Consider the following 26,162-nt stretch of genomic DNA (forward strand, 5'->3'; position numbering starts at 1 on the left):
CAGCCAAATGCGTGTCGGAACACGGCTATTCTAATTAAAAAATACTAATTAGAATTAAAACGTAAAACGTAAACTTCGAACCTGTGAACGTAGCATGGAAAGAAGTATGCTCAACATAAGGCTGAAAGACAAAATCAGGTGCTCGGAGATACGAAAAGAAACCGGTGTTATCGATATCCTTGAGCACGTAAGCAAAAACAAATGGCAATGGGCTGGACATATAATGCGTCTCAACGACAATAGATGGACGATAAGGACTACTGAATGGAGACCGAGAGATGGTGATCGCGGATCGGGCCACCCACGCGCGCGCTGGGACGACGAACTGCGCGCACGATCTCCGCTCTGGCGGCGCGCGGCCCGGGATCGGGAAGCATGGAACGAGCTCGTTTTGGAAAAACGCGTTTACCTAAATGAAATAATAAAAACAAAACAAAACAAAACAAAAGAAAAACGTAAAATAAATAAATGTAAATTCCATTGTAAGTCACAAAAAAAAAAAAAATCTCCTAGCAGGGCTGGTAACCCATGGAGTTTTATTACCACGCCTCCTTCGTACTCCCTGAAGGAGAGGCCATTTTAATATAAAAATTATTTCGTTAAATATAAATATATAATAATTTAATCAATGAATGTAAATACTGTAAACAATGTACCTACGCAAGTATTAATTTAATAAATGGCTATTCTGATTCTGAATTAGAATTAATTTATCATTATATAAAACTAGCCTAACCCGATCCGAAAGTAAAATGAAAGTTTCGGCACGGCCGAAAGGTTCGGCAATTTTTTTACCGAAACTTTCGGCCGAAACGTGATTTTTATGCCGAAACCGAAACTTCGGTTGGACACAAATTTTTGCTCATTACTTGAAAGCATACATCGACTTTCGAAGCAGACTGTGCATGCATGTGCATAGCTAATGACACGACGACATGTGAGTTACACCTTATGCGTCTGACGTGAATCAAAAGGTTAATTATATAGCCCTAATAAATGATATGCTATTACGCTTCGAGCAAAACCAGTTTCCGACACGTCGGAAGGGAGGAGCCCAAGCGATATCTTATCGTACAAATCGTTCTGCCATTTTTTGCGGGAAACGTGCACAAAGTCTCACTTCTCAATTACATACAAAATCCAATCTTTAATGACGACACTAATGACACACGTATCGTACAAATCTTGCGCACCTCGATCTCTTTTTGTTTTTATGTGTTTTTATCCAAATAAATGATAGATTATAACAATGAAATTATCTTCAACAGGTAATAAACGCCTCCCTGGAAGTGTACGTCCGCCGCGCCTACACCTCGTACGAGATCCAGTGCCTCCAACACCTGGACCTGTCGGGGGAGCTGAGCGTGGTGCACTTCCAGTTCGTGCTGCCCACCGGACACCCTAACAGGTGTGTTTTAGTTTAAAAACCCCATTACCTGGATACTCCAGACATCTGGAACACGTAGAATTGTCTACGCCGCACAAATCAACGCCTTTATAAGTGTACGTCGGCCGCGCCTACACCTCGTACGAGATCCAGTGCCTCCAACACCTGGACTTGTCGGGGGAGCTGGAACTGGGAAGCTGAGCGTGGTGCACTTCCAGTTCGTGCACACCCTAACAGGTGTGTTTTAGTTTAAAAACCACAAACACCTGGATACTCCAGACATTTGGAACACGTAAACCTGCCTACGCAGCACGCCGCTCCAGAAGTGTACGTACTCCGCGCCTACACCTTGTACGAGATCTAGTGCATCAGGCACTTGGACCTGTCGGGGGAGCTGAGCGTCGTCCACTTCCAGTTCGTTCTGCCCACTGGTCACAATTAGCTCCATTTCGGAGATAATTAATAATTTATTTTTATCTGATAAGGCCCTTACGGGCGTGTACACTTAGCCTTAGGGCCTCTATACATATTGATTAGTGCTTAGTACGAGTGTATACATTTGCTACTAAACGCAAGTACTATCTCGGACGATCGATGTTCGAAATTACATTTATATGTCACAGTCTTCAATTGTTTGGTTGAGTTAAATGTAATAAATAAATAAAAATCATTTATTTCAGACTAAACATTAAAATCAAACCTAACACTAGTAATATTATGACAACATAAAAAGAAATATAACTAAAAACTAAACAGTGTCTACATGCAATCTATGTTAACGATTGAACATGGGGCCGTTTTTGCGCTCCATAAACACGCTCAGAATGCTGTTGGGGCTGCCACGCAGGCAACGTATCAGTGTGACCCGTAAAGCCCGTGTTACATTAACGCTATATGCAACATTTAATTACTTAAAAAAAAAATTACGCGGTGTACAAGTCTTATTAATTGTATACTTATCTTTGTTTAGAATTCCGCTGAGCCAATCAGAAATCGAGCTGGCATCCGCCCAGGACGCCGAAGGCATACCGGCCGAGCTCTGCACCGCCGCTATGAAGAAATGCCACCACCGCACTGGGGCGTTGGCGGCGTTCGACTCTTTCGAACATTTCGCGCAATATGCTGACGAGTTACTGGACTTGGTTAATGACTTCGCGAGTACAGCCAGCGTGAGGAGAGAGGTAAGACTATATATCTGAATAATACTATCTTGTAGTATGATAGATATTAGGAAACGCCACCAATGCACCGGGTCGTTGACGGCGTTCGAATCTTTCGAACATTTCGCGCAATTCGCTGACGAGTTACTGGACTTAGTTCATGACTTCGCGAGTACAGCTAGCGCAAGGAGAGAGGTAAGATCAAATATCTGAATACTACTATATTGGTATGATATATATTATACTAATACGTCACCAGTGCACCGGGTCCTTATCGGCGTTTGACTCTTTCGAACATTAAGTATATGAAATTTTCTGACAAGTTACTGGACTTGGTTCATGACTTCCCGAGTACAGCCAGCGTGAGGAGAGAGGTAAAACCAAATATATCTAAATACTACTAACTATCTTGGTATGATAGACATAAGGAAACGCCACCAATGCACCAGGCCGTTGGCGGCGTTCGACTCTTTGCATTCGGGGATTCAAACATTTCGCGCAATATGCTGACAAGTTACTGGACTTGGTTTAGAGTTTCATGACTTTGCTAGTAGTAGCTTAATAGATATTTAAAAAAATATGAAAGAGATCCACTACCTATTTGTCCGTAAAGATATTTTTCTACTCCCGTACTTTTATTTGTCATTTAAAGGGTCGTGCACACATCTTTAAAACCCTACCTTATTAGTTGTCAAGACAAGTCTTTAGTCTATTCCCCAAAAATGCATTTGTGCATACACGCAGTATCTTTTTGGCACTTTTCGATACTTCGTGTAATGACCACTTAAAAAATATTGTATGAAATACATTGTTGCCGACCTTATTTTAAATGTCATCTGTGACAAATAAGTGAACCATAGACAATTTTTTTTTAATTTCATTCATTCATTTTCCCGCCTGTGCCCTCCATTCTTTGCTACTTTTTGAATGTGGTTATTGTGGTTGTCGAATAAAAACTTCACTTTTGTGTTAAAAAACAGCGTGTCTTTCAAGTTAAAATGGATGAAGGCGAACACAGTGTCTACCCCTGAAGAAATATCAGTGATGGCCCAAAAACTAAAAATGTACTGCCTTCAAAATCGCGATAGATGACATGGAAAATATTTGTACAATTTTATTTCAAAGTAAGCTTGGTCGTAGAAAAAGTATTGTATGCAACGTTGTTTAACTGAGTCAAAAAATACTCGAAGCGTCTTTATTAACAATTTTCGGCTTCGCCTCAAATTCTTACTCACGCCACTCGCCTTTTTTGACCTCTCTTAAACAACAGTTGCATAATAGTACATTACGATACAAGTGCGAAAAATAGGAAATTCGAAACGAGTGGCGATAAATTAAAACACGACCGAAGGGAGTGTTTTAAATCGACACGAGTTGCGAATTACCTATTCGCACATGTATCGTACAACGTTTTACAGTACATATGGCCCTTTAAATGTTCGACACAGTAACATAATATGCTACTTCTCGCACTAGTGCTATAAAGTAGCCCCATATGTACTGTAAAATACTATTAAGTAGGAGACGTTACCATAGAGTGAGTTTAACTCTTTCGAATGTTTCGCACAATATACGAGTTACTGGGTCCTCTTCGTAACTTCGCGAGTACAGCGAGCGTTGCACTCGCGAACGTCTCTATGTAAGAATAAAAGCTTTACTTAGGCAGAGCTAGCTTTAAAAAAAAAAAAAAACTTAAGCGAGCGTCAGTATACGCTGATCAAAATACTTTGAAGTTTGATGATAAGCTACACGCTCCGCAGAAACCTCACCACTGGACGTTCGCCTCTGAATTTTCTATTTAATGAATATGAATTATAAATTGAATCTATTTTTTTAGCTAGTGTAAAACATTGCCGCAACCAACCCCTCCCCCCCCCATGATAATAAGGGCGGTATTTCAGGCTCAAATAAAAATACCTTATTTACATGTTAATCATCTTTTATTTATGCATTTCTAAAGCTAGATAATATCTCGGTTAATATTTATCGGTGCATGTACAGAGCGCGCCAGAGCATGCCCCGCTGCAGTCGTTATACCCGCAGTATGTACTGCATTCGTACGCGCAGTCGCCGCCGACGTACTTGGCCAGGTTGTCGCATTTGTTGTTGGTTGTCAGCCAGCGTCTGTTGATAGAAAGATCTTTAGTAGTAGTAGTAAAATACTTTATTGTACAGGGATCTCTTCCAGTTAACCTTTGAGCAATTGAGGAAGAATTGGAGAACAGTAGACATCAAAACCGTACTAAACGGCATAAAATAAAAATTTTCATTTCCTAAAAGATAGGTAAACCTATAAGTCCTATAACCTATATATTGTAGGTTATAGGACTTATAGGTTTACCTATCTTTTAGGAAATGAAATATTTTATTGCACACTGCAAATGCCATTTATATCATAACTATTGCAATGTCAAAAAAATCTGAGCACGGTTTTTTCAATAATTTATTGAAATTTAGTCTTGCTTAGAAATATTTGGACACCTTGGTTTCTTCGAAATATCTGATGGCGCCTGTACTATCATTTTACAATAAAAAAAGTATAAGTCATGATCTCGTTTTCGAAAAAAAAGATAAAATGTAAAAAAAAGTAAATTTTTGAAGACAATTTTTACCTTTGTGATTGATTCTCGAGTAATTGTGGAAAATACTCTGTGACATTTATGCTTGAAATGTATGCCCTAATTCATAAGCTATCGAATGATTATTATTTTTTAAATGTGCGATAGGTAAATGGACAGATAATGATACATTCAAAATATCTGATGGCGACTGTACAGGATATCAGCTAAAAGTTAACATGAAAATGATAGCCCTAGTTAAAACATTTCACAAGTTACACGGGTCCAAAAAAGACCTTCTGTAATGTGCGTGAACTTAGTTCTAAAAAAATAATTTGGAGCTAAAGCAACTTAGTCCGCCGCACATTACAGAAGGTCTTCTGGTTTCAATTATATCACACCTTACATTAGAATAGAGGCCAAATCAAATTTCTTTTTTCTACTCGTCGACTGTAATGGTTGAGTTAAGATTTCGTATACCAAACTGTACCCAACTCAACTATAATATTCATTTCGAAACGGTTTAGTCAACTATAATGAAATGGACCAATCACAGCTCGCCGCGGTCAAGAAGACGAAACAAAACGATAGCTCAAATTAATTAATTATTTTAGGTTGTATAGTAGAAACAATTGCTTCATAAGTCATAAACGCACATGTGACACCCTTAATATAGCAATATCCATGGACTACGAAAACCGCTTACCATTGCTTGTTAGTCTTCATAGGCTACAGTGGCCAAAATCGAGAAAAATCTGTCTAAAAATTGAATTTAGCAAGGAGCAAGTACCAGGAGTTCATGAGTTACGAGTAGGTGTTGTTGACCACCCCGCCGGTGTAAAAAAAGTAAATTTTTGAAGACAATTTTTACCTTTGTGATTGATTCTCGAGTAATTGTGGAAAATACTCTGTGACATTTATGCTTGAAATGTATGCCCTAATTCATAAGCTATCGAATGATTATTATTTTTTAAATGTGCGATAGGTAAATGGACAGATAATGATACATTCAAAATATCTGATGGCGACTGTACAGGATATCAGCTAAAAGTTAACATGAAAATGATAGCCCTAGTTAAAACATTTCACAAGTTACACGGGTCCAAAAAAGACCTTCTGTAATGTGCGTGAACTTAGTTCTAAAAAAATAATTTGGAGCTAAAGCAACTTAGTCCGCCGCACATTACAGAAGGTCTTCTGGTTTCAATTATATCACACCTTACATTAGAATAGAGGCCAAATCAAATTTCTTTTTTCTACTCGTCGACTGTAATGGTTGAGTTAAGATTTCGTATACCAAACTGTACCCAACTCAACTATAATATTCATTTCGAAACGGTTTAGTCAACTATAATGAAATGGACCAATCACAGCTCGCCGCGGTCAAGAAGACGAAACAAAACGATAGCTCAAATTAATTAATTATTTTAGGTTGTATAGTAGAAACAATTGCTTCATAAGTCATAAACGCACATGTGACACCCTTAATATAGCAATATCCATGGACTACGAAAACCGCTTACCATTGCTTGTTAGTCTTCATAGGCTACAGTGGCCAAAATCGAGAAAAATCTGTCTAAAAATTGAATTTAGCAAGGAGCAAGTACCAGGAGTTCATGAGTTACGAGTAGGTGTTGTTGACCACCCCGCCGGATCCCGGCGGCCGGGGCGCGTACGAGTATGAAAGTATCGCGGCTGCTCGCGTATCTTAAATTGCTGTATACTTTTGGCTTGTTTACCTGTATGATTTTATTAGTTTAAAGTATTATTTTTTGACTCGTAGAAAAAGTATTGTATACAATAATGATATAATCAAGCTTTTCAATCTCGTACCTCACTTTGGCAACTCAGCAAGCTTCGTTGCCAAAACACGGTACTCGACTGAAAAGCTCTCTATTATATTACGATTGTATAAAATACTATGTTTCACTGAGATGTTATAAGTTTCAATGTAATTAAGGTATCGGTTATCGATAATGTGAAGTTAAAATTACGATGCACCTACAGATACAGGTTTGTTAATATAGGGCGTTCGTTTATCGTTTCTGAATAGATTATTATATATAAATAAACCTCACGTACCTATGCCGACTCTCACTCATATCCTTAGGATTAGCCGTGACCACACTCACAAGCACCGTAGCAACTAAAAACAACACAATTCTCGAATACATATTACGTGTTGTCCGAGCGAGTGACAGGTATGAAATGACACATTTATTATAGAGGCATTAACGTCACCAGTCATTTAAATAAGCATTTATAGACTTTATTTCCTTGAGATAAGGATTGTATTCCCTTGGTAGGTTGGAAATCCAGTCTGACTTGCGTGACCAGGTTTGATAACGGAACGCAGACTGCCACCAACAGATTTCGCATAATAAAAATCGCGAAGTGACTAGAAGGAAGAAAGAAAAAAACCGGATCCCTTTGTTTGACATAATTATTGTAAGTCATAATGTAATGATAGGCAGATTATTAGTCATAACTCTGAAACCGTTAATTTATCAGGATTTTTGTAAGGTTATCCTATAGATAGGTTAGGTTTGTTTTATGGCAATCCTGTAAAGTTACGCGTTTCTGATTGTGAGAAAAAACAAATTATGATTACCGAAAATGCGGACAAGCAATACATTATGCCTTTAAAACTTTATGGGAAACTCGTAAATATCGTTGTCTAAGTACCCACAACACAAGCCTTATTGAGCTTACTGTAGGACTTTTATTTTATTACGTCGGCGGCAAACAAGCATACGGCTCGCCTGATGGTAAGCAGTCTCCGTAGCCTATCAACCCCTGCAACTCCAGAGGTGTTACTTGCGCGTTGCCGACCCCACCCCACACCCTCATTGAGCTCTGGCAACATTAGTCACCGGCAGGATCACAACACTATGAGTAGGGTCTAGTGTTATTTGGCTGCGGTTTTGTATAAGGTGGAGGTATTTCCCTAGTTGGGCTCTGCTCTAGATCTGAAATGACATCCGCTGTGCTATGCCCTACCACACAATGCGAGATGACATTCGCAATGCCCATTACCTCTCTATTGGAAGCAGTTTAAGGACATACCCGGGTCCAATACTCAGGACTTAATCAATTTGTGTAATAATGTCCTATAATATATATTTATTCTTTGCTCCCTCTAGTAGATAAATCTATCGGAGAAACACAACTCGCAAGAATGCTGGGACGTCTGTTTATTGCATTTAAAATGATCTCATATTGTTATTCCCTTATTGTTTTCCTTATTATGACTTTGATTTGCATATTTATCAGTTATAACACTTTAAACTACAACACGCGCGGTTGTACAGTCAAGGTATTAAATATCGACACGGACGAAGTGCCAAAAATATGTATACACGACCTTATTGCATATACTTTAGTGCAGTGTATACATATTTTTAGCACTTTCTCCGTGTATATATTTAATACGTTGACTGTACACATGTTTAGACCTGTTAATAACATTAAATATTTATCCGTTTTTTGTAGCCTGGTTTCTGACAAATTCACATCGTGGTTTGTTATTGCGTGTTCTTTTCGTATAATAATAAGTACCTGGGCGACCGAGCTTTGCTCGGTTATAACTATTTATTTTATTGTAATATGGTGGTGTATAGGTGATAATCTTAACTACATTTTTTTACTAAATTAAACTTGTCTAAAACAATAAAAATTAAAAAATTATATATAAACTTGAACATATAAAAAAAAAACAAAAGTTAGTCGCCGGGCGAGATTCGAACTCGTAAGACTCGTTTAGCAGTCCGCGTCTTAACCCGCTGGACCAGACGGACAGTGACCGGCAACACGAAATTAGCGTCCATATTCTGCGTCGAAAGAAAAACGCATGAAAACTCGAAAACACGCGTTTTCCCAAACATAAGACTAATCTAGATCGATTGTATACCCCCAAAAAACCCCCATATACCAAATTTCAGCAAAATCGTTAGAGCCGTTTCCGAGATCACAGAAATATATATATATATACAAGAATTGCTCGTTTAAAGGTATAAGATAAGGAATATGTAAAGAGCACAATCCGATTAAAAATATGAAGTCAGTTGTTAGGGTGAAGTAATATTTCGCAATATAATTGTGGGGTAGAAGTGAAATACAATACAATATAAATACTCTTTATACATATACAGAAAAAATACGAATAATTCAGCACATTACGAAGAGGTTAACAACAGGCGTTCTTATCGCTAAAAAAGCGATCTCTTCCAGACAACCTTTGGGTAGCGAAAAATTGTTATGTTTTTTTGGTTATTATAAAAAAAACCTTTTATTTAGAGTCCAGCGGTGGCAACATGGTTCCATTTTTATCACTTGTCAATACGCCCGTCACTTTCGCGCTTACATACTTGTTAGAACGTGATAGGCATGGTGACAAATGATAAAGAGCCGACCATCTTAGCCCTACAGGATTACATTAATATTAAGTCCGCGTTTACATAATTTAAGTAGGTATGTCAGTTTCTTTTAATTTAGATTGATATTAGTTCAGTCAATTTTTACATATTAATAAACATATTATTTTTTATAACAAATTATTAACTATTGTAGCAGACAAGAACCCCTCATCGGGTGAAGGCCTCCTCCAAGGAGACCATCTATCCCTGTTTGCAGCTATATATTTCCAGTTTTTACCAACTATTTTATTTATGTCATCAGTCGACCTTGACGACCGGTTTGGTTTAGTGGGTAGTGACCCTGCCTACGAAGCTGATGGTCCCGGGTTCAAATCCTGGTAAGGGCATTTATTTGTGTGATGAGCATGGATATTTGTTCCTGAGTCATGGGTGTTTTCTATGTATTTAAGTATTTATAAATATTTATGTATTATATATATCGTTGTCTATGTACAACACAAGCCTTATTGCGCTTACTGTGAGACTTAGTCAATTTGTGTAATAATGTCCTATAATATTTATTTATTTATATTTATAGTCCAATGACTATTTGGTTTGCCGGAGCGTCGTTTGTCTGCAGGTCCCCTCCAGGTGGTAGCTTGCAAGCTCCAGCGCGAGTCAGATCTGAAGTTCTTGGTTATTAGTGCCACCTAATTCTAGTTTTAGTTTTAGTCTTACCAGGCTTCACTGAAAATCAGCGTCACGTCATGTCCTAGGACTCACTGCGTGGCATCAAGCTGAGTGAAGGCCTAGCACAATTTTCTATTCCTTTATAAATTAATTTGTGTATGTTTTTTTATTTTTTATTAAGGATCACCAACAGTGGCAACAACATTTTATAAGCTATTATACTTGCGTCCTATTTAATTGTAATTGCGCCACCAATTATAGGTGAACACAACATGCATTAATAGTAAGCTACTTAGTCTAAACAATATAATAACATAAGAAAACGAATGGTCATTTACTAATAAGCTATATACAGGGTGATTCATGAGACGTGAGCAGGACTAAGCCTACACAATCAGTAAATGTTAATGAACCGTTCATCATCATATTTAAGTAAAACAATCTCGCTTTATTTCTGTTATTTAACTTTTAGGGAAGGACAAATTTGATAATCTACAATCATGGACAACCTACAACACTTAATTAAGAAAGATAAAACCTCTTTAACCGTTATGACAGCAGTTTGATTATGAAGAAAACAAAATGTCACACTTGAGTGAGATACGATTTTTCAAAAGTAACCAGACTCCGATGACATTCAATTTGTCACTTGTTATGGATAAAACAAAGAGGGTGACCATACATGGCGTAAATAAATTAAAACATTTTTTTTGAACAGTAAAAAATAATAGAACGTTAATCTCACAAATACTGGTACGAAACAGTTGCTTATAACTTACTGAATGCTCAAGCTTGATCCTGCTCACGTCTCCTGAATCACCCTGTATATATATATATATATATATATATATATATATATTTTAACACTGAACAGTAAATAAACTAATCTATAATCTACAATTTGGAATGTCAAGAGGCACTTGAATCGGGAATTGAAGCAAGTTTATTTTTAAAACTATACACGCAGTCATTGTTTCTGTCCAGCTTTTTGTGCTAATAAATTCTTATCTTAAAGAGTAGGTGTTACTAAAACGTTATGAAGCCTACATACACACACATAATTACAGTGAATAAACATATACATAATTTGTTTTTGTTGGCAGGATTTGCAAGCTTTGCAGGACGGCAGCGAGAGCCGAGGCGACAGTACCAGCATCAACGTCGGTATGGACTATAAGCCCAATGACACGGAGGAGGCGGTAAGTTCTTATTACTCGTATCTGTCTGTTACCTTTCGTGATTTTTCTGACTTGATGGTCTCATCGGAAGCTCAGCGCTGGAAGCCACCAGCAACATGCTGAGATGAGGCCATTTCGTAGCACTTTATACTTTCTTTGTTTTTGTTATATTATGTAATATAATGTGTTTTATTTGTGTTCTATTATCTTATGTAGTACAAATTAAGTGACATTATCCTTAACAAGCTGACTGATTAACAGTCCGCCGGACGGCATCGGCCTGTCATTTACGACAAAAAGTTGACAGTTCCGAACTGACAGGCCGATAGCGTCCGACAGACTGTTAATAAGTGGGCACCTTTACCATTATTGTCATGCAATAGGGTCTTCTTCTTCAGCCTCGCCTTTTTCCCGTTACGCGGGGTCGGCTTTCCCAATCATGCGACGCCATGTATTCCTTTCTTGGGTGTCTTGTTCGCGAAGTCCCAACGCCTTGATGTCCTTCATGCAATAGGGTATTTGAATGTATTTAAAATAAGCTATTTCACACCATGCACGAAATAAAGCACCACAACATTTATAGAGAAACGTAGACAGCAGTTATTCTTAAACACTATTTCTATTTTATAATTCGTATAGAACTATAAAGAGTAGGTAACTTGATCGTGACGTCATTTGCTAGTGCTTCATATAAATAGTGGTAAATCGTTTTGGCCTAGTGGGTAGTGACCCTGCCTTCGAAGCTGATGGTCCCGGGTTCAAGTCCTGGTAAGGGCATTTATTCGTGTGATGAGCATGGATATTTGTTCCTGAGTCATGGGTGTTTTCTATGTAGTTATAAATATTTATATATTATGTATATCGTTGTCTAAGTACCCTCAACACAAGCCTTATTGAGCTTACTGTGGGACTTAGTCAATTTGTGTAATAATGTCCTATAATATTTATTTATTTATTAAGATAGGGACACATGAGGATTTTGTGTGTAGTTTATTATCTATACTGTGTCCTGACACTTACTCACTCACGTCTTAAAAAAGAACTAGTTATAAAATTATTTAAGAAATTGTGGTTTTATACAGAATTTGGAGCCTATTCACATTCTAATGATCGGAGTCCGAGACAACGGCGAAAGCGATGACGTGGCATTAGCGAGGAGATTCGGAGGCTTCTGCCGCGCTCACCGACAGGAGCTCCACCAGAAGAGGATCAGGCGTGTCACCTTCATGTCTCTCATCAAGTAAGTTACGTAACTTGTGTTATACAGTACATGTACCTGATGATAGACACGTGACGTGGCTTTGGCAAGGGGATTGGAGGCTTCTACTGCGCTCACCGGCAGGAGCTCCACCAGAAGAGGATCAGGCGTGTCACCTTCATGTCTCTCATTAAGTAAGTTACGTAACTTGTGTTATACAGTACATGTGCCTGATGATAGACACGTGTCGTGGCACTGGCAAGGGGATTGGAGGCTTCTACTGCGCTCACCGGCAGGAGCTACACCAGAAGAGGATCAGACGTGTCACCTTCATGTCTCTCATCAAGTAAGTTACGTAACTTGTGTTATACAGTACATGTGCCTGATGATAGACACGTGTCGTGGCACTGGCAAGGGGATTGGAGGCTTCTACTGCGCTCACCGGCAGGAGCTACACCAGAAGAGGATCAGACGTGTCACCTTCATGTCTCTCATCAAGTAAGTTACGTAACTTGTGTTATACAGTACATGTGCCTGATGATAGACACGTGTCGTGGCACTGGCAAGGGGATTGGAGGCTTCTACCGCGCTCACCGGCAGGAGCTACACCAGAAGAGGATCAGACGTGTCACCTTCATGTCTCTCATCAAGTAAGTTACGTAACTTGTGTTATACAGTACATGTGCCTGATGATAGACACGTGTCGTGGCATTGGCAAGGGGATTGGAGGCTTCTACCGCGCTCACCGGCAGGAGCTACACCAGAAGAGGATCAGACGTGTCACCTTCATGTCTCTCATCAAGTAAGTTACGTAACTTGTGTTATACAGTACATGTGCCTGATGATAGACACGTGTCGTGGCACTGGCAAGGGGATTGGAGGCTTCTACCGCGCTCACCGGCAGGAGCTACACCAGAAGAGGATCAGACGTGTCACCTTCATGTCTCTCATCAAGTAAGTTACGTAACTTGTGTTATACAGTACATGTGCCTGATGATAGACACGTGTCGTGGCACTGGCAAGGGGATTGGAGGCTTCTACCGCGCTCACCGGCAGGAGCTACACCAGAAGAGGATCAGACGTGTCACCTTCATGTCTCTCATCAAGTAAGTTACGTAACTTGTGTTATACAGTACATGTGCCTGATGATAGACATGTGACGTGGCTTTGGCAAGGGGATTGGAGGCTTCTACTGCGCTCACCGGCAGGAGCTGCACCAGAAGAGGATCAGGCGTGTCACCTTCATGTCTCTCATCAAGTAAGTTACGTAACTTGTGTTATACAGTACATGTACCTGATGATAGACATGTGACGTGGCTTTGGCAAGGGGATTGGAGGCTTCTACTGCGCTCACCGGCAGGAGCTGCACCAGAAGAGGATCAGGCGTGTCACCTTCATGTCTCTCATCAAGTAAGTTACGTAACTTGTGTTATACAGTACATGTACCTGATGATAGACATGTGACGTGGCTTTGGCAAGGGGATTGGAGGCTTCTACTGCGCTCACCGGCAGGAGCTCCACCAGAAGAGGATCAGGCGTGTCACCTTCATGTTTCTCATCAAGTAAGTAGCCCTTCCTTAGGTCTTGGTCTTATCTTGTACGCTGGTGGTGTACCCAGCTAGCAACAACTTGTCCTGTAGAATTGTCGCATTCTTATATGGCGACAGCGGTCCCACTTGCTCGTGTATTTAAGAGGTTTCTGTCCCATTCGTGTTCTGTTTTGTGTCTGTGGGGCTATTTGAAACTTTTTATCTTTGTAATTCACGTGACGCTTTGTCAGATATAGCATTTTTACAAATATCTTTGTCTCCACGGGTCTATTACAATATCTACCTAGTTATAGATATATATCAGGCACCAATACTACCAATAGTAAAACCGATGCTGATATATGACCAATTATTTTTCCGGTTATTTCTGTCTTGTATTCCTTCTGTATTTACCTTTAAGTTACTAGTTGTTATTTATTTTCCACTACCCCAATCACAATATCTACTAAAATGTAAATGTGTAAACCTTCAAACATTTCCAGACGCCAATTCCCCAAATTCTTCACCTACCGCGCCCGTAACGACTTCACCGAAGACACGATCTACCGCCACCTGGAGCCCGCTTCGGCCTTCCAGCTGGAGCTGTACAGGATGAGGAGCTACGAACTGGAAGCCCTGCCTACCAGCAACCAGAAGATGCACCTGTACTTGGGAAAAGCCAAGGTTAGTTCTAGAAACTTCTGTAGAACACCATCAGAAGATGAAGCTCCTTCCGGCTGGAGCTGTACAGCTTGAGGAGCTAGGAGCTGGAAGCCCTGCCTACCAGCAACCAGAAGATGCACCTGTATCTCGGCAAAGCCAAGGTTAGTACCTCTAGAATCTTCTGTAAAACACCATCAGAAACTCCTTCCAGCTGGAACTATACAGCAGGGGTTCCCAATCTTTTTCAACATGCGGCGCAGTTACAAGTTTAGTATTTTGCAACGGCGCCCTTGTAAATTTAAAATCACGGTCGAAAAAGAGTGACACGACGCTATATTATTTACCGATGCGAGCGCTCAAATAGGTACCCGCGAATATTTGTGGTAAAAAAATAGGAGCAGTCGAGTAAAATGGTTTTAATTTTAACCGGTGTGTAATATTTCAACTGTCTAGCATTAACGTTTCATGAGGTACAGCCTGGGGACAGACAGACAGACGGACAGTGGAGTCCTAGTAATAAGGTCCCGTTTTTACGCTTTGGGTACGGAACCCTAATAAATACACATAAAAACAAAATACAAATCAAACACTGGATTTAGGCGACGATGTAACATCGTGGCTCCGTTGCCTCGTCTGACTCGGCATAAGATTCTATGGATTGTATTTCTAGGTAGTAGGATTGATTATTTTATTTATTATCTATATTTTAATTTCAAAATGTCAATGGTAGAATATACATATTTGTTGAAAGGTTCGTTATCAGTGAAAGGTAAAAACGTCTTAAAAGATACTCGAAAACATTCTTTGAAATTTCATCGACCTACATAAAAAGAACACTGTCTGATCAGTTACCTTAATTTGTCGCAGGTTAAGAAGGGACAAGAGGTGACCGATTACCGCTTCTTCATCCGCTCCATCATCAGACACCAGGACCTCATCACGAAGGAGGCCAGTTTTGAGTACCTGCAGAACGAGGGAGAAAGGTGAGCGATATTATGCTAAAATCAGAAAGCAATCATAGACCACCGTCTGTATATTTATTATTTCTATTTATTTCAATATTTTTAGGGTTGTCGTGATTTTTACAAGTTTTTATTTCACTTGCCCTGTTAAATTTGACCTACTTCGCGATTGAGCTGAAATTTGCCCTGTTAGTATGTTAGTATGACTCAAATCTTGGAAGCTAAATTTGACCCACTTCCCGATTGAGCTGAAATTTGCCCTGTTAGTATGTTAGTATGACTCAAATCTTGGAAGCTAAATTTGACCTACTTCCCGATTGAGCTGAAATTTGCCCTGTTAGTATGTTAGTATGACTCAAATCTTGGAAGCTAAATTTGACCCACTTCCCGATTGAGCTGAAATTTGCCCTGTTAGTATGACTCAAATCTTGGTAGCTAAATTCGACCCACTTCCCGATTGAGCTGAAATTTTGCATACAAATGTAAATCGGATAACAATGCAATAATTATGACGACATGGAGCTGCTCTGGTGATGGAGACAGGAGGTGGTCATGGGAACTCTGTGATAAAACAACGTAAACTAATTGTGTTTGGGGTTGTTAGTTTTGTCTCGATGAGTATTAGTTCAACGAGCTCAACGAGGGGAGGTAGGGGTGTTAGGGTCGGCAACGCGCATGTAACTCCTGTAGTTGCAGGCGTACATAGGCTACGGAGACTGCTTATCATCAGGCGGGCCGTATGCTTGTTTGCCACCGATGTAGTATAGTTGCCTGTAGAAAGAAATTTACAGTCAGCGATGAATGCTTGTACCAGAAATGTTTTTTTTTTTTTGCTAAAATCTTATTTCCAAACATTCTAATTAAAATAGAAAATGCAGAATAATTAATCGTAAGAATGCAAAAGCAGTAGTTTTTTATTTTCAGTTGCCAAAAATTTCATTTTTGGTACAAGCTTTTATCGCTGACTGTACTTTTCTTTCCCCAGGCAACTAACACTTACCGAGACCATCCTACCAACCCCAAACACAATTAGTTTGCGTTGTTTTATCACAGAGTTCCCATGGCCACCTCCGTCTCCATCATCAGATCGGTTCCATGTCATCATAATATTGCATTGTCATCCGATTTACATATGTACGCAAAATTTCAACTCAATCGGAAATCGGGAAGTGGTTCAAATTTAGCTTCCAAGATTTGACTCTCACAAACTAACAAACATACATACTAACAGGGCAAGTTATTAAATAAAAGCTTGTAAAAATCGACAAATTTGGCTGTAGTTTTGTGTCTCTGACAACGGTCAAAAACTTTTCCATTATTTCAAAAATTGTGGTTTGATTAGCCCTGATGATTCGTCGTTCGATTTGTAGCTAGCCCCGAAAGGCTAATCCTTTGTCTATTGTAAGTAAAACCGCACGTGCTACTACCTGCAAAAATAGTCTGGTCACTATAACCGGTTATTGAATTACAAATCCTATGAAAATTACAATAAGATTCAAAATGAACGAATCGAAAAATAATTTGCGATTTCTCTACGGTTACTGAGTGCCGGCGAGTCGAAGGCTACAGAACCAGTCTAAAAAGTGTCCTCGAGATGCGTAACAAAGGCGCGTTATCGTAGAGCGCGCCTACAGTGGTTTCTTGAGCGTTGGACTAGCCCGCGCTCAGGTGCCAATTTTTTTTCAGGTAGTGGCAAGTGCGGTTTTACTTAAAAATGGACAAAGGATTAGCCGTTCGGGGCCAGCTACAAATCAAACGACTATACAGAATATATTTTGTGACGGCCATGTTTATTTCAACAGAGTGCTGTTAGAGGCCATGGATGAGCTGGAGGTAGCTTTCTCGCACCCGCTGGCCAAGAGGACCGACTGCAACCATATCTTCCTCAACTTTGGACCCACGGTCATCATGGACCCGTCCAAGGTAATTAATTACGAGAATTACTTTCACCTAAGGAAGAGAGTGTTCAAAGCAAAGTTCATGATAACGCTGAACCTTTGTGTTATTTATGTCGGCGGCAGATCGGAAAATCCGCCCGATCTTAAAGTTCTTGTGTAATGTTTGACGGTAGATGCTCGGCAAACTGTACAGAAATAGGGTTGAATTAGGGAACGATACAATGATTTTTACGATCTGGCGAATTTGATGATCTTGCGGATATTACGATCAGCCGCCGACATTGTGCCAATTGCGGAAAGTTTCTAAAGAGTTGGAAATGGTCTCTGAAATTTCAGGAGACATAAGAAATAAAGAAAATGGTCCGTTTTGTAAATTGATTAATTATACAATCCCTTAATAACTTAAAATGTATTAAACATAAAAACATTAATTTTGTCTAATTTCATAAGCGTAATAATAACGGTTATTAAACGGCAAAAAACTCGTTATTTCTATCATTAACTTGCCATAACGCCCCTATTTAAAAAAAAATTGATTAAATTGACTAGTAATGTATTTTTTTGTCAGATCGAGGAATCAGTCCTCGGCATGGTGATGCGCTACGGACCCCGACTCTGGAAACTCAGGGTTCTGCAGGCGGAAATCCGTTTCACACTGAGAATAGGTGAGTTATTTCTGTAGTTTGTCGTAAAACCTCACAATAGTCCAAAATTTTAAGTGTAGTCCAAAATATATTTGTTTTACAAGGGGGCAAAGTTGTTGTTTAACCGCTCGTGCCAATATTGATACCCGAGCAAGCGAAAGATTCCAGAATTGAACCACGAGTGTAGCGAGTGGTTCGAAAAGTGGAATCTTGAGCGTTGCGAGAGTTTCAAAGCACGAGGGTTAACAAACTTTGCCTCGGAGTGAAACACAAAAATGTTCACCAAACCAACGCGGGGAAAATACGAACTATGAAATACCAAATAAACGTAATAAAAAAATTAATTAGTTAAGTTTAATTAGTTGTCAAGCGGACCCCAGGCTCCCATGAGCCGTGGCAAAATGCCGGGACAACGCGAGGAAGAAGAAGAAACGTAATAAAAAATTTATCATTCAAAATTAACATTTAAAAAATAATTTTACCATCAAACATAAAGAAACAACTTAAAATTTGTATCTGATTACTTTGCCCCACATGTGGATAAAATGCAACTTTCTCATTAGTTTTGGAACAACCAAGAGGGCCTTTATCAGTTGGTGTGGTGAAAATAACTATTATCCAAGCTGGATTGGATACTCCTCACTCTTGCTTTGTGCTCGCTCGATAAACCAAATAACGGTATATTTTGTTTAACAGGGCCCGGCGCCCCAACAAAGAATGTGAGGCTGTGCCTGTCCAACGGCTCCGGCTACACCCTGGACGTGTACACTTATGAGGAGGTCTCGGACCCGAGGACTGGTGTCGTGAGTATCTGAATCAATATCATTTTTACAAGCTTTTATTTAACTTGCCCTTTTAGTTTGTATGGGACAAATCTTGCAAGTTAAATTTGACCCGGTTTCTGATGAAGCTGAAAATTTGCATACATATGTAAGTCGGGTGACAATGCAATATTATGGTACCATCGAGCTGATCTGATGATGGAGACAGGAGGTAGCCATAGGAACTCTGTGAGAAAACAATGCAACCTAATTGTGTTTGGGGTTTTTAGAATTGTCTCGATAAGTATTAGTTGCCTGTGGAAAAAAAAGTACAGTCAGCTTGTACCAAAAAAACTTTTTTTACTGTTTTATTAGAGGTGTACTACTGTTAAAGAATTCCATAAATTTAATTTAGTTGAATTACCTTCCTGAATTTAGTAACTGACGAGAGGGGTGCTCCAATACGTGAGATACGATGGATATGTCTCCATCTCATTATGTTATTCGACGTATTGCTTCGTCCGTGTACTTACTTAGCTACTAAATTCATGAAGATGTATAATAAATAAATATAAATATTGTAGGACATTATTACACAAATTGACTAAGTCCCACAGTAAGCTCAATAAGGCTTGTGTTGTGGGCACTCAGACAACGATATATATAATATATAAACACTTAAATACATAGAAAACTCCCATGCCTCAGGAACAAATATTCGTGCTCATCACACAAATAAATGCCCTTACCTGGATTTGAACCCGGAACCATCAGCTTTATAGGTAGTGTCACTACCCACTAGCCCAGACCGGGCGTCATAAGTCCGTAAAAAGCTCTTAATACTTCTTAAGCCAAACTAACTAAACAATCGTATGATTTTCTCTATGAAACTCCGACTTAACTATAATGAATTCATTATACAACACTGTTAAGAACTTTAATTAGTGAGTGTAATAGTAATTTTATACAAACGAGCCGATACAGCCGAGTACCGTGTTTAGGCAGCGGAGCTTGCTGAGTTGCCTAAGTAAGGTACGAGATTGAAAAGCTTGATAATATCACTATTGTGTACACTACTTTTTCTACGATTCATCTAAAATAATACTTGTTTACTATAAAACCTAAATCATTAATGAAAATTGGTAAATATCTCAACGAAAATTTAGACATACGAGTCGCGCCCGCGTCAGTGTGGTCTTTTCTATGGGAGCGCGGTGGCACGTGATTGGTCAATTTTTTTTTATAGTTGACTACGGCGTATCGAAAGGAATCTTAAAGTTGAGTAGGAACTCATATATAAGTACCCAATTACAGTTTGGTATACGAAATATTAATTCAACCATTACAGTCCACGAGTAGAAAAAGTATCATTATTAATACTTCGAATGGCTTACAGATAATGTTCCAATCGTTCGGAGCACGCCAGGGCCCCATGCACGGCCTGCCCATCTCCACTCCCTACGTCACCAAGGATTATCTGCAGCAGAAGAGATTTTTGGTAAGTCACAATAATTTATTCTGGTCATCCGTTTTTAAATAAATAAAATAAAATAAAAATAAATAAATATTATAGAAAATTATTACACAAATTGACTAAGTCCCACAGTAAGCTCAATAAGGCTTGTGTTGAGGGTACTTAGACAACGATATATATAATATATAAATATTTATAAATACTTAAATACATAGAAAACACCCATGACTCAGGAACAAATATCCATGCTCATCACACGAATAAATGCCCTTACCAGGATTTGAACCCGGGACCATCAGCTTCGTAGGCAGGGTCACTACCCACTACGACAGGGCCAAACCGGTCGTCGGTCCGGTTTTTGACAAAAGAAAACAATGATATATTAAAATACTCGTAAACCTGGACGTGTAATAATAATAATTCATCCTATATACGTCCCACTGCTGGGCACAGGCCTCCTCTCTCGAGGTCTTGGGCTACGCTAGCCCAATGCGTATCGGGGACATCACATACATTTTTGAATTTCTTCGCAGATGTATGCAGGTTTCCTCACTATGTTTTCCTTCACCGAAAAGCTAGTGGTCATTATCAAATGATATTTCGTACTCAAGTTCCGAAAAACTTAAGATTTGAACCCGTGACCTCCGGATTGAAAGTCGGACGTCATATCCACTCGGCCACCGCCGTACGTGTAATCATTTTAATTTATATATGTTCAATATTGAACCCAATTGAAGTGCATATCATTTTTACATCATAAGTGTTGTTTACCTCTGCTTGAGTTTCGGTTTTCTTGTGTATTGTTTTTTTTTTAGGTGTGCAATAAAGAGTATTTGTATTGTATTGTATATATTTGTTTGCAGGCAACGTCACAAGGCACGACGTACGTGTACGACCTGCCCGACATGTTCCGACAGGTCGTCGAGAGGAGGTGGCGAGAATGCATCGAGGACGGCAGCGTTGAAGGTATTCTTATATACGTTCAGAAATCATTTTGATAGCATAAGATTCGGTAAGGCCTTGTTTCAATTGGTGCCGTGACCAAGATGACTTCACTTCACTGGCTCAGTGACCCAAACAGGATCTTGGCCTCTCCAGGTGACCGAGCCAGCGGAGTCGTGTGGCTTTGATCTCGCCAATTATATTGGGCACCACAACCAGGTCCTCTAGCTCCCTATTCTTCCTACGCCTCCAAGTTTCATCTTCATCTCGGATAGGCCCCAGAATGTTCTGCCAGATTTTCCTCTCCGCCACTAAGAACTTCCTCTTTTCTTTCTGAGTAAGAGTGTTAGCTTCACACCCATACATCAGAATTGGCCTAATTACAGTCTTGTAGATACTTATTTTGGTGGTCTACTGATCAGCTTGAACACTAAAACTCGATGGAGTGCTGGCGAGCATCTTATCTCTTTCTCCCTTCGGTTGGACCAAGGTGACATATTACCTTTATTTTATATATTTTTATTTTATTTATTTGGGCCATCAACAGCAACACAAAAATTAATTTTGTATCTTCTCTCTTCGTGTTACCCAGGACCGGCACCAGATAATGTCATGGCAGCTGTAGAGCTGGTGGTGGAGCCCGAAGGCGAAAGAAGAGTGGTGGAAGTGACCAGACTGCCTGGGCAAAATACCGTAAGTTAATGTTGACTGCGTCGAAATTGGTTACCCTCAAAAAAGTTTCTCTGTAAGCGCAAAAACTCGGTAAGTTTCTTGTACAAATTAAACATACGTATCTTTTTGGACGGATAGCTGAGTAAATAATGCCTCAGGACTAAGTCGGTTATTTTGTACGCTTTACTAGCATTGTATGTAGATAGAGAACCATCCATTATGCGTGGACCGGTAAGCATTTGACCGATTTTTAACAAAAAATCCATTATAAAAAGCTTACTTTCATACAGGTCGGCATGGTAGCGTGGCGCTTGACCCTCTTCACGCCGGAGTGTCCCAAGGGTCGTGACATCATCGTCATAGCGAACGACCTGACCTACTACATGGGTTCCTTCGGACCTCAGGAGGACTGGGTCTACTATAGGGCTTCGCAGTACGCCAGGGAGCGAAAGATTCCTAGGGTAAGTTTGTTTATTTGATTCTTGTACACGATATACGCGTGGTTTGAATTATAAAAAAAATGTTTTATTTAGCGGAGCTGTACAGGTGTACAACTACAAAATATATGAAGGATTTTTATAGCACAATTCGAAAAATAAAAGTTTTATGATATGACATTTAGATTCACACTGTTAGAATTCTTCTGAGTTCCTCCTGGGCATTGTATTTTAATAAATATACTTTATATTTAAGCCTTTCTTGTAGTGACTGTTTGTTTACCTAAATAAATAATAAAAAAAAAATAGCCTTTGTTGTTGAAGTATGCAAATTATTACGTTACAGGTAATTAATTAGGTTTCAACAACTTCTATTCGTCCTATGCTGCTGCTTCCATCCAGTCACCAATCATTTTGATGTCATCTGACCATCTATATTTTTGTGGTCCACTGTTTTTCTTTTATATATACCTAGGACACCACTCCACGAAGTCCTTTGCCCACTACTTTGTATTTACATAATCGCAAATAAGTCTGGGATTCGTGATGGAAAGTTTCCAAAATAAATTTACCTGTATCCCTAAGAAATGTGTGAAATATTTAAACCAAATTTCATAGAACAAAACTAGAGACGTGGGAAACCTATATGCTGGTGACATCTATGCAAACCTTTGACAGTTGGCCAACCCATTTGCATATCTTTAAATGATCCGTAAACAATCTGGTAGAATGCTTAAGTAAATAAAAAAAAATCGAATTCTATTATTTTCCCACAGCTATACATAAGCGTGAATTCCGGCGCTCGCATCGGCGTCGCCGAAGAAGTGAAACAAGCATTCAACGTCGCTTGGATCGATGCCGAGAGGCCGGAGCGAGGCTTCAAATACTTATACCTGACGCCGGAGGCCTACAGCCGGCTTGGGCCTCTCGGTTCTGTCAAAACGGAACTTATTGATGACGAGGGTGAATCGAGATATAAAATCACTGATATTATTGGTGAGTGGCCTTCGTAATCACATTGTGAAATGGTTAAATTAAGGAAGTAGTTTATGTGAATGTTACACAATGACAGTCATTAAAATACGAGTGTATATTCAAACATCACACTAGTGTTTTAATGTCTAGTTACATATAGCTACAGATACTGCTTTATCTACACATATTATATAAGCTCTCTATTATGTGTTTAGGAACCGCATGTTACGACCGCCATTGCGGCATTTGATTATACATTCAATCAAACGTCATCTAGACTGATAGTGATAATACTGATAATAGAAATGAGGTCAAATCAAAATCTTTTGTTATTCAGAGATTTTGGAAAATTTTATGTCATTATTAAATCGATATTGACGTTACACAGTAATAAGACTTTCAAACTTTTCACAGATAAGAAATTTGTTGTAACGATCCAGTTTTTACAGTACACATGGTGCTACTTTAATGAGCTAGTTTTATTACTTTATGTGCCTATATAAAATATCTAAAGGCCCATATGTACTGCAGAAAAAACTCGTGTCGATTCAAAAACGCCCTTCGACCGTGTTCTATTTTATCGTCACTCGTTGTAAATTTCCTATTTTTCGCATTTGTATCGTAATGTAGTATATCTTTATGCTAGCCGGAATTTGCTGAATGCATCATAGAGGGTTTATGATATGCTTGTAAATAAACTGTCTTTATTTTTATTCAGAAGCTGTGTCTAGTTACATAATAGATTACATAGTAACTTGGCATAGCCGTAAAGTTATACATGTGTCTGTTTAAATCAATAATAAAGAAAAATAAGAACAATAAGTATAATAAGAACAAAGTTCGGTAAATTATGTTTTCTAGAAATTTATAAATTGGTTTCAGTTAAATTTTTTATTATTTTGTATGTTTCATTAATTTAGGTACTTGCGTGTAGTACACAACTAAATGGGTAATTTATCATTTCGTAATTAACATTTCTTTATAATAGTTTTTTTTTGTAACGTAGGAAGCTTTAGGCCTATTTTTAGTTTATGTAAGACATTTATAAATGGCGGTTTGTTTTCTAAATAAATTTAAGAATAAATAAACTGTGAACAGGCAAAGAAGACGGTCTCGGCGTGGAGTGCCTCCGCGACGCGGGCCTCATCGCCGGCGAGACGGCGCAGGCCTACGAGGACGTGGTCACCATCTCCGTCGTCACGTGCCGCGCCATCGGCATCGGCGCCTACGTCGTCAGGTGAACTGACTGCTTTCAAATTAACAAAATAAAAGAGTAGGGTTTCTCAAATAAATGTATAACCCTAAGTACCGCATCGCAAGCGAAACAGCGCAGACGTCGTGACGATATCGTCGATATCAGTTGTCAAGTGTCGCACTATCGACATCGGTGCCTACGTCATCAAGTAAACTGACTGCTTTAACGCAATAAAAGAGCAGGGTTTCTCAAACACATATAGTGTGTCCCTAGCCATTGGACAAAGCCAAAATGTACATATGTATTAGAGTATTTAGAACCAGTGTACAAAGTATCATAACAACCGGTGTAGCGGTTTCGAAGAAAATAACAAATTACCATTTTATACTTTGGAACAGCCTGTATGTGTTAATAGCTCCTAAGGTAATATCTTTAAAGAATAGTATGGAACCTTCTTCGACCTTTTTGATTATCTTTTTTATTTATGACACTAATAAACTTCTGACTTTTGAAAAATGTCATTATTATCAAATATTTAGAACAAATCGACAAAAACACTGCCAAAAATTAACTTTTCTTCGAAAAAAATATTTTTTATCTTTTGTTCTAATTAAAAAAATATTAATGTCAGAGCATTCCTGAGAAGTAACCCTACGTGGGATTTCAGGGTTTGTCCAATGGCTAAGGTCACCCTGTATATAACCCTATGTACCGCATCGCCAGCGAAACTGCGCACTCATACGAGGACATGGTGACGTTATTAATCGTCACGTATCGCGCCATCGGCATCGGCGTTATGTCGTCCATTTAATCAAAATAGGAGCAGATGCGCTTAAGCACTTAAGCGCTTCACACTTCTTACTTAGTTTAGAATCCTTAGGGTCGGTTGCACCAAACCGTCTGTCACCGTTAAAACGTTCGCTAAATTTTATTGTATGGGAAGTTTCATAGATCTCTGTTACGTGACGTTGATCAGTCTGTTAACTGTGTTTGGTGCAACTGGCACTTAATCCGTAAGGTGTAACGATATTATAGTAAGAGTCTGGAACATTTTTTGTAGGATCCTAGTAAAGATTCCAGTTAGGACGACTGAATTAAGTAAAGTATGTGAAGCTAAGCTTTATTTGGGTCAAAATTCTTCTCGTTTTCTTGTTTCTGACCACTCTGTCGCGCTTCTATCAAATAAATAAAAAAGTCGTGTGCTATTGTCCAGTGGGTCGGCCCAGATACCGCTGGAGCGACAGTGTACAGGCGGATCTGTGCCAACTCAAAGCCGATAACTGGCAGGAAGTGACACAGGATCGAGACAGGTGGCGTTCGCTCGTTTTGGAGGCCAAGACCCTCTTTGAATCACTGCGCCAAAATAGTTAGTCAATAGTTAGTTAGTGAGCTATTGTGTCTTTCTAGCTGTAGATTATATTTTAAATTAAAAATATAACCGATTTCAGAAATTACCAAAAGCGCCATACATGTACCTATAACAT

The 26,162-nt window shown here is 39.1% G+C and overlaps 1 protein-coding gene and 1 long non-coding RNA gene across 2 annotated transcripts in view; one reads left to right on the plus strand and one right to left on the minus strand.

Annotated features, from left to right (window-relative positions):
• The window catches only part of LOC133532867 (acetyl-CoA carboxylase), a 134,978-nt gene that overhangs the window by 86,552 nt on the left and 22,264 nt on the right, over positions 1-26,162 (plus strand). The window contains 15 exon segments of the mRNA XM_061871725.1: positions 1,269-1,408; positions 2,358-2,568; positions 11,254-11,349; positions 12,411-12,568; positions 14,559-14,739; positions 15,586-15,701; positions 17,483-17,603; positions 18,147-18,243; positions 18,919-19,025; positions 20,380-20,481; positions 21,321-21,423; positions 21,992-22,092; positions 22,362-22,532; positions 23,285-23,504; positions 24,582-24,720. Of these exon segments, the coding sequence (XP_061727709.1) occupies positions 1,269-1,408; positions 2,358-2,568; positions 11,254-11,349; positions 12,411-12,568; positions 14,559-14,739; positions 15,586-15,701; positions 17,483-17,603; positions 18,147-18,243; positions 18,919-19,025; positions 20,380-20,481; positions 21,321-21,423; positions 21,992-22,092; positions 22,362-22,532; positions 23,285-23,504; positions 24,582-24,720 (2,063 nt within the window).
• LOC133532868 (uncharacterized) lies at positions 4,466-7,567 on the minus strand. Its single transcript, XR_009801762.1, has 2 exons — positions 7,188-7,567; positions 4,466-4,671 (listed from the first exon to the last, which is right to left on the minus strand). It is a non-coding gene; the product is annotated as an uncharacterized LOC133532868 (long non-coding RNA).

Source organism: Cydia pomonella, chromosome 28 (assembly GCF_033807575.1).
Source record: "Cydia pomonella isolate Wapato2018A chromosome 28, ilCydPomo1, whole genome shotgun sequence".
NCBI lineage: Eukaryota > Metazoa > Arthropoda > Insecta > Lepidoptera > Tortricidae > Cydia > Cydia pomonella.